Raw genomic sequence first — 9,342 nt, 5'->3', positions numbered from 1 at the left:
GTGCATTATATACTCTCACACTGGGAATGGTAACGTGCAAGATGGAATACGGGTCGGCTATCCACTACAGCATCAAGGTTCGCAGGGGAGAATCTGGCCGCCAGATTCTCCGCCGTTACTTGAAGCAACGGGGATTTGCTTCAAACTATCTACTTCTGTCTTTCAGGAGTCAGTGTTGTATCATCGAGTGAAGCATGCAACTCTACGTCCACTTCAATCTGCGAAGTTACTACCGTAGGTTTCCTCTAGTGAGAGGCGATGTTGGGGCGATCGGAAGAAAACTCGAAGTGTATGTAGGCAATCCTCGGCAAGAAGTGCATTTCAGTTCAACTACAGTATACAGGGCCAGACCATGCACCTGAGCAGTTGATATCAATCGAGAAAGGAAATATTCGTCGAATCTTCTGAACTGATTCGACCGACATACACTATGACAGTCATGAACTGATTTTAATTTGAGTAGCATCACGTTGTTGATTCGGCTCGTCACTGCTCCTGTATGCTCAGTCCTTGCTCAGGAGGACTTCTCGAGGGGAAGGTTGGTCGACCTTGTGGCAGCGGTTGTCTTATCGAAGTTTGAGTCATTCGAATCGTTTCCGCGTGAGTGATACTCACTAAGGCGGGTGACGTGGAATGGACGAGGACACCATCTGGATAGAGAGTCTTAACCCAGTGACTGACTGTAGGGGATGAGGAGTGATGGTTGCTATGCTCATTGGCTATTGCACATTCGTTAGTCGTGTGTTCGGGAGAGTTGTCGAGATCAGTGATGTTCAACACAACCATAGGAGAGTAATCAAACCTAATTGATCATGTTGCTACTACTATAGCTATTATATTAAAATTTTAGGTGATAAGTTAAAATCAGTCGGTAAAAGGTTAAAAAGGGTATTTTTCAAAAGAAGTGGTTAAACTCGGGTAGAATATTAAATTGACGTGGAAATGCTGTAGGAAGTATTGAGTATCAAAACGGTCGGGCGAGCTTGGAACAGGGTTTTGAACTATTCGATGGAGTCATAAGCTAAGGCGTGTGATAGAGGATACTCCTCGAGATGATTAACACGGCGATTTTGTATTACATTTATGTTGGAGTTTGTCAGTGTAGTACCGAAACTTGCACGGACGGGAGAGGGTTGTTGTGTTGATGTATTCAATTCGATGGTGAGGCCCTTAGCTTCGTCTTATTCGCTCAGCCTCAGCCTTGTGTGGTATCTTATGGTAGTACGATTAGTCTCTGTCGTGGTCCAAGGATTCGCCAAAGAAGTGGTAGGAAAATTTGATCGGTCGGTGATAATTCAGCAATCATAGATACTACTGTATGTGATAGTGAACATTCCATCGATATGGTATAGCATGATAAAAGCAGACGATATAGTAGACCTTTTGTGGTGTATGAATATACCTGGCCTTGTTGAACTCGGGAGCAACAAAAACTTGAGTCATTTGCTGGCAAGTGAGTGACGATAAGGCAAGTGCGAGAACTGAGTCAGTTATCGCATGCTATCCTCATATAATATTCTAGTCTGTTTAGATTTATATATTATCACTCCATATAGACTTCGACAACTCACTATAAGTAGTCGTTGCTGTTGTTGTTTTTTTCATGTTTTTACCGTTGTTGTTCCCAACTGGGCCTTATCTTGCGACATTTTCTTAACTGAGCGAGCTATATGAGATCACACTGAAATCCGTGATATCAGACTTCGCATGAGAGTCCAGGTACGGGTCTGTGCCTTGCAGTAGGAGGACAGTGCTATCGACGGCTTCCGGTGCAGCTGGTCCCTGGCGTGCTACCTCTCATCGGTGAGCCCTTTATGACAATCAGATTAGTATTGGTTCTCTTAGGTACTTTTGATAACTCAATCGCATTGATGGTGATGATATCGGGTATCTTATTATTGTTCGGTGCTGTTGCGGCGTCCACGGTTGGGTTGTAGACCACTGTGAGGTCTTGCTACTAGTCAATTCTAGGCATATAGAAAGTTGGGGTGACAAGTGGAGGGGAGAGGTGACTACACCCGCCAATGTGAAGCCGCGATTGGAGAGAAATTCAATTGATTGCAATGCTGCTCGAATAGTGATATCGAACGGTAACAATATGAACTCAATGTTCGCTCTGTTGTTCACGTTGGAGTACCTTGTGATGAGCCGTTCATCGCCTTATGCTAGTTGGTTTGTTCTGCGTTATGGAGTCGATTGTCGACTCGCCCGCCCTCGTTATTACATCGGACGGTTGTGATGATGAACATGGTGGGAAGGAGAAGACATGTTGCTGCTCCTGCCGAGATTCTAGTAAGGGAAGGGTTTTTGGCACATACCGTAATTTCCCCGGAAATAGTATATTTAGCTCGTGTGTTGATTTAACGGTAATTCTATCAGTTTTATCATCCCTTTATGTCTACTGTAGTAGTATATCGTTAACTTTTGGAGCTATCGATAGAACTACGCGCGGTCTAAAGAGCCCGGTTCATGTCGCCGACATCGCTTTTCGTCGCAAGCTGAAATTTTGTATATAGCATCTGCTAATACTACTATGTTGTTAAAAAACGTCACGAAGTAAATTCTCAACAAAAATTATTGTCTGTTTTCATTTTGACCGGCATTCAACTTGTATGCGAAAACCTTTCCAGCTCTACTCGGTTTCGAGGTCCTCGTGAGTTGCCATCTCCCAGCGACTCGTCAGTCAGCCCATCTGGTGGAGCTCCGCCAGCCGTATCGCGTCGTTCTCATCCGGTCGTGGCGGTCGAGACACCACCGCCGGTTTGTATGTATAGGGCTACCGTGGAGGAGGTTGAAGCTGTCAAGAGATGCATTATTGCATATTATAAGTATGCTCGGTCTTGTCGAGTGAGCGACAATATGTGGTTTTCATCAGACTTCAACGTATTCGAGGGCAGCAACCAACAAGAGCAACAATGAATTGTATCAATAGCTTGCGAAGATCATTAGATCTCCACAAGCGCACCTCGCCGTCGCGTATAGATACTGTTGGGAGTAACAGCGGGAAACCTCCTAGGTCTCCTCCACGCACAACATCTGGACAGAAAATGCTGTCGCCCAAACCACCACGTGTCACCACCAACGCACCTGTGTCACCACCTGGGTAGTAATTTTCCATTGTGAAGATGGTGGTGACAACAGCAGCGACAACTATCGGAGATATTACTCTGCGACTTTCTCGGGGCTTTTTCTATACTACCAACGAACGACGCCTTTTTCCTCATTTCGAGTTCTGTCAAGATCAAAGAGAAGAGCTGATCTGTCGGCCTGAGGTTGATAAGGCGAGTCGAGGTATACTTGTAATGATACTACGTTGATTAATGTCCCGAGGGGATTACATGTTATATCGAATTATTTCGGTTTTTTGGAAATCTTATTTTTAGATGTTTTTTGGCCCCACGTTGTTGTCCGTAGTATGTTTTAGCGGGTATATACTTCTCACAATTTTTTTTAGTAACGCTTACATATGTGTCAACGAGATGATGTTTTTTTGGTAATAGGAGAACTCGCCGCGAAGTAGAATATATTTTTTCGAGGACTTCTTCACTATTGCTACGACTCCGGGTCTTTGTTGCTGTCATCCTATGATGCATCGCTCCGCCGTTTTTGTTAGTCAGGCGAACGCCTGTTTCTATCAAGGTTGTGTGGACCGTGATAGAGCATAGCCGTGACACGGATTCCGTATGCGGCGGTGTCACTAGGGCGAGGGTAGGTTTCTGTGGTGATGATAGTTGTAATTTGGAGTGGAGGAAGTGGAGTATCTGTGTCGAGTTGTAATAGCTTTAATGAGGAAATGGTAGCTTTCCTTATCGCATGTTTTGTATTCTTTTTCCGTCGTTTAGGAACATATTTTGGTCGCGCCTACCGCCGAGGGCTGTTTCTGATTGTGGCGAGGAATCACATACAGATTGTCAGTCGTTGTAGGACGATGCGTACTCTATTGCGGCCACAGCGTTCGAGGCGATTGAGTGCATCACTGCGGTGGTTCGATCGCATAGCAGATAGCTCATCTTGTCACAGAGGTTTGACACTCTTATACTGGAGTTTCACCCGTTTTACGTGAAGTGGCGAAATTCTTTGTGAAAAAAGCGCGATATTCGCGCTATGCAGCAGTGGCCGTGAAATATATTTTCCACTAGTGTTTTTCATATCGCTAGAGTGAAACTCCATAATGACTAGTGCTAATAACGGGATTTTGGGTGCTGTGAGTGGCGCTGGCAAGGCTAGTCCGATAGTGGTGAAGACCGCCCTGGTGTCTGTCTATGATAAGACTGGTCTCGACAGCTTGGGAAAGTGCCTGGCGAGCTACGGTGTTAAGGTGAACTTTCAAGCCGACCAAAGAATTCGTTTGGTGTTGGTTGTATATCAGATATTATCAACGGGCGGGACTGCCAAGAAGATGAAGGATTTGGGCTGCTCGGTGATGGACGTCAGCGAGTACACTGGGAGTCCGGAGATTCTCGATGGTCGTGTTAAGACCTTGCACCCTAAAGTGAGGCATTGTAATTTCGTGTTTGTGTCTGCGTGCAGTGGTCATTGTAGTGAGGAGCATAGCGTCTAGGGCCTATCAGGTGTATAGCTTACTTCTAGGTGCATGGGGCGTTGCTGGCGGTGCGCGGTAATGAATCTCACGAGAGGCAGCTAGTCGAACTTGGAATTGAGAAGATCGATCTTGTTGTTGTCAATTTGTACGTGCGCGAGCTCTCTGTTGGCCAAATCACTGCTCGCCTAGGTATCCGTTCGAGGATGCAGTAGCGTCCATGTCATCGGACTTCTCTGCATGCATAGAAAATATTGACATCGGAGGCCCATGCATGGTGAGATTTGGAAGGAGAACGGCGCCGGAGTTCCCATGCGCAGATTCGAGCCGCTGCGAAGAACTCCCATGGTGTTTGTATCCTCACCAGCACGGCTGATTACGACGAGTTAGCTAGGGAGCTAGCAATGAACAAAGGGTAGTGCTTGTGGTCGAGTTCTATTGTGAGTGCCAGGTTTGTATGAGTCAGGTCGACCACTCCGGAATTTCGCAGACGTATGGCATGCAAAGCTTTCGCGCTGACAGCCAGGTGAGAAAATGTTGGAAAAATAGCAGCTCCTTGTTTCGATCAAGGGACCTTTGGGTTATGAGCCCAACACGCTATCCACTGCGCCAAGCTGCTGTTATGATGTGATAGTTCATACTCTGCCTCACCGATTGGACGCTTACTCATTGTGCCCTCGTCAGAGGATATCACGTTTGTTCGTCATGCCTCAGATACGACAGTAAGATAGCTGCCTATATGTCTTCGGTAGCGGATTCGACGGAAACTCTCGCAGGGTCCGTAACGCAAGTAAGTTGGCGTGATAGCTCACGTCTACAGAGTGCGTCTATTGTATGGTTGCCTTACTAGGGGGGTTACTCAGCCACCCCTACTAAGTGTGGTTCGATTTACTGTCGCAACCCATGCTGTACTCAGGCGTTCGATGTGGTATCACCTTTGAAATACGGATGCAATCCTCATCAACAGCCAGCGGCTATGTGCAGTGTGGTCGGCAACGGCGGAGCGATGCCTTTTAAGGTTTTCATCTTGTCTCAGGATCAGCTAGTAGTTTCCCTTCGTTGCAGGTTTTGAATGGAACTCCAGGGTATATAAACCTCCTGGACGCGATCAATTCTTGGATGCTCGTCAGAGAAATGGATACGGCCACAGGGTATGTTTCATACCACTTTTTTTACTCATTTCCTTCCTCATGTTAGACTCCCATCCGCGGCTAGCTTCAAGCACGTGAGTCCCGCTGGTGCTGCGGTGGCAAGCGCCGAGTTGCAAGGTAGGACTCAGGGATCGATGATAATGTCCTTGAGTGTAGAGAGAAACCGTCTGTTCCAACTTAGGCAATGAGGCTTCCATATACGAGGTGGCTCCATCAGCACGTGGTAACTTGACTCCCGTGGCTCTGGCGTATATCCGTTCGCGAAACGGGGATCCTATGTGTAGTTTCGGCGACTTTGTCGCGGTCTCAAGTAAGCAGGCGAGGAACGTCTAAGTGGTCTGGGCTCGTTGCACGATCGATGGCTTTGTTGTAGGAACCGTTGATGTGTCCTTGGCCAGCCTGCTGAAATCCGACGTATCGGATGGTATCATCGCGCCAGGATACGAGCCTGAGGCGTATGAGATTCTCAAGGCCAAGAAGGGAGGTAAGCGCATTCGCTATAGGTCCTCTGGAGCTGGTCGCATCGAAGTGTTTCCTCTCATTTCCGGCACCATATTTTTAACGATGCTTCGTCATGTTTGTACCGCTGATTTCATCCGCTGGTCGGATGCGCTTTTGTTCATGGGCATTTTAGCTTAGATCAGTTGTGACAGTAGAGAAGGAGTACCACAATTTGTGGCGTATCACCCCTTCTACCTTATCAAGCTCTCCCTATATCTCTGAGAGTGAGTCTATCATCTATCCAAACGAGCCGCCTATTGATCCGTCGGATCCCAGTGACCTTAGCCAGCATGATCCTGAGGAAACTATTGCTCACCGTGTCATTGTTCATCCTAGAACTCATCGTGAACCTGACAGACTTATTTCTTCCATATGGTGTTCGCAGTCATTGGAAAACAGGATAGGAGGGGCTGTTATAGAGTCGACTTTAATTTCCGGAGGGAGATTGCCGTCATCCTTCGTTTTTACTCACTCAGGTAAATTCGTAATTCTCCATGGGGATACCAACTTTGTATGTCCCGAAATTGAAGTTCGCTCCCTGGGTGGCCTCGGTCTCCTGCAGAAGAGGAATGATATCATCTTTGATTCGTAAGTTTCATTTCTCGAAACTGCTGTTGGCTGTTCGAGATGATTAGGTCGTACTTACAGAACATAGTCACTAAGGCGTCTACGTCCTTTACACAGCAGCAGATCATCGATCTCATCGTGTGCTCTATCGCTGTGAAGTAGACTGTGAGTTACTACGCTGCTCGAATTGGCCTTCCGGTAGGTATACGCAAAGTAATAGTGTTGGTTTTTGCAAAGATGGTATGATGATCGGAATTGGCGCGGGCCAGCAGAGCCGCGTTGACTGTGTGAAACTGGCTGCTAGGAAGGTGGGCGTGACTCCACCCTATCCACGGCACGTTGACTAGCATTGATAGGTCCAAAATTGGTGGCACCGCCAACACCCCAAAGTTTTGGGTATGAAATTCAAAAGCAGTGTGAAGAAGCAGGCCCGTGTGAATGCCCGTGTGAGGTATATCGAGGGGGATATGAGTGAACTCGAGTACACCAACTGGAAGGCCGACAACTTTGATCCTGCTGATGTGATGTGCTGTGACGTCTGGACTGAATTGGACTGTGAGCATTAGGTACCGGAGCCTCTGAGTGATGAAGAGAAAGCCGCCTTTATGAAGACTCTTACGGGTGTTGCTGTGTCCAGCGATGCATTCTTCCCATTCCGGTAGGCGAACTCTCTACGGCGCTCTGCCTGGCAGCTGTGTGTCAGGGATTCTATCGATGTATGCAGCCGCTATGGGGTGACGAGTGTAGTCCAACCAGGTGGCTCAGTTGCTGATGCAGAGGTCATCGAGGCTTGCGATCAGTAGGGAATCAAGTGGAGCAACTTATGTAAAGTTTATGTCAGATATTCGATGACAATGGCCTTCTCTAGCTTGAGGTTGTTCCATCACTAGTGTGTGGAGCGAACGGCGTCATGATTGTTGCAATGCTAACACGACTTTTTCAATGGTTTTCCTGAAGACTATATTCTCGCGTTCGCGATGCGGCACGTATGTCAATGTGTGATTGTTATGGAAGAACAACGCTATAATGATAATAAGAGTTGACTCGAGTAACTAATGTTCAGGCAATTCTCGGCTTTTATACGATGACTTCAGCCATATCAAAAGCGTTATACAAGTAGGAAAACCTGTCATTACAGGTCATACGGAAATTGCAAATGACATTACCATATCTCGAGATTCACGCACTGCAAGTATTATACATGCATCAATACTTGTGTGCGCCGAGATTTATGGGCGAGCGAAAATTATCTGAGAGAATTTCACATCTTACGTGAAAAAGTGAATTTACTTCGGAGTGTAGTCCCGTAGTCCCTTTCGTTTGTGAAGTTGAGCATCGGAAAAACTGCGATCTGAAAGATATCTCAAAGCCCTTTCTCGAGTGCAGGAAGAGAGAATAATAATATGCGTATATTGTCGGAATCAATTCTCTACGTCTAACCCGAGTACTCCGAGTTCCCGCAGTTCTCGAGGCGGTGGGATTCGCCTCAAACAATGCATTGAGCTCAGTTGTATCACTTTCACGAGAATGGTCTCTGGGCGAATTCTAACAACCTTGATCTTGATCATCGCGGTGACTCGGGCAACTCCGAATCGGAATCTCCAAGTTCGTCAGATGCGTCCATCGAACTTCACGTTCCCGCCAGGGTGTGGACCTACTAAGAGGGTCGGCAACCTCACTTACTGCATCACCGGCTCTCTCGATTTGGGCAGGGAGTGGTTGGTTGATTTTAATATGAATTTCTTCGATGTCTTCGTCAACAATAGTGTGAAGTTCGGGCTCAACCTTGCGATTGAGGACGTTGGCACTGCTAAACGCCTCAGTGTGAATACTGGTGGACGCGCCACTGTGGTGAAGCACGACTTCTTTCCTGACTGGCGACCTAAGGACTTCGTTGGTGCGGTGACCATCGGAACTAGAGGCGGCAACACAACGTATGATAACAGCACTAAGAAGTTTGTCTCTAACTTTGAGATATATGGTGACGTTGATATTTTCACACAGGGAAGGAAGTTCATGAGCATGCCTTTTTCGACGCCTTTCGGTTACGCGAGCCTGGGTCAGGACTTCGATGTTGAGTTCAATGGGTCTGTCGTGGCCACCGGTGGAGACGAGCAGGCGAATAGTCGTCTGAACTTCTCCTTAGCTATGTCTACACTGAGTGGTTCAGTATTGAATTGGCATCTGTATGGCGGCTTAGATGTATCAATTTATTGGGAAAAATATGGACGCCATAATTTTACCATACCATTTGTTGACGAAGATATTCAGATTCCGTAATAATGTGCCCACTCATCCCTGTCTCTATATATGTTGCTACACACAGCACATTGAAGGGTCCTTTTCAAGAGCAAACCGACTACTTCACATTCGAGGTTGCATTTTTTTGTCGAATGCATCATCGGGTTCGCTTGTTTCCTAAGGGGAGTCGAAAATGTAGTCGAGCAACATTTGATCATTTATTCTCACCAGCTGATAGTTGACAAGATTGTGATGTGTTGTGAATCAAACCTTCGAGTGAATCATTGGGAATTGATTTCAGCCCGTCTGAGCAAGGACTGTGGTTGTCGAATCCCTGTTGAC

The 9,342-nt window shown here is 46.7% G+C and overlaps 3 protein-coding genes and 1 non-coding gene across 4 annotated transcripts; 3 read left to right on the top strand and 1 right to left on the bottom strand.

Moving 5' to 3' along the window:
- Positions 1–3,320: 3,320 nt before the first annotated feature.
- Pmar_PMAR013826 (hypothetical protein) lies at positions 3,321–3,884 on the top strand (the record flags this gene model as incomplete). The annotated part of the gene is made up of 3 exons (XM_002774913.1): positions 3,321–3,340; positions 3,618–3,708; positions 3,843–3,884. 3 exons carry the CDS (start codon positions 3,321–3,323, stop codon positions 3,882–3,884), a joined length of 153 nt encoding a protein of 50 aa, XP_002774959.1.
- A 287-nt stretch (positions 3,885–4,171) lies between these two features.
- On the top strand, positions 4,172–7,649 carry Pmar_PMAR013825 (bifunctional purine biosynthesis protein, putative; the record flags this gene model as incomplete). Its single annotated transcript, XM_002774912.1, has 19 exons — positions 4,172–4,318; positions 4,370–4,492; positions 4,591–4,688; positions 4,733–4,817; positions 4,861–4,955; positions 5,007–5,066; positions 5,255–5,330; positions 5,457–5,558; positions 5,606–5,691; positions 5,738–5,808; positions 5,873–6,001; positions 6,065–6,175; positions 6,669–6,780; positions 6,828–6,917; positions 6,962–7,067; positions 7,116–7,280; positions 7,326–7,417; positions 7,463–7,558; positions 7,601–7,649. The coding sequence occupies 19 exons, from the start codon at positions 4,172–4,174 to the stop codon at positions 7,647–7,649; spliced, it is 1,893 nt and encodes a 630-aa protein (XP_002774958.1).
- On the bottom strand, positions 5,087–5,159 carry Pmar_PMAR013824. The gene has a single exon. It is a non-coding gene; the product is annotated as a tRNA-Met (tRNA).
- Positions 7,650–8,286: 637 nt separating the features above from the next.
- Positions 8,287–9,039, top strand: Pmar_PMAR013823 (hypothetical protein; the record flags this gene model as incomplete). Its single annotated transcript, XM_002774911.1, has 1 exon — positions 8,287–9,039. The coding sequence occupies one exon, from the start codon at positions 8,287–8,289 to the stop codon at positions 9,037–9,039; it is 753 nt and encodes a 250-aa protein (XP_002774957.1).
- Positions 9,040–9,342: the final 303 nt, after the last annotated feature.

The sequence above is a fragment of the Perkinsus marinus genome, assembly GCF_000006405.1.
Source record: "Perkinsus marinus ATCC 50983 genomic scaffold scf_1104296957160, whole genome shotgun sequence".
In the NCBI taxonomy this organism is placed as follows: Eukaryota; Perkinsozoa; order Perkinsida; family Perkinsidae; genus Perkinsus; species Perkinsus marinus.
The sequence above is the reverse complement of the archived record's forward strand: the minus strand, read 5'-3'. Positions and strand labels throughout refer to the sequence as shown.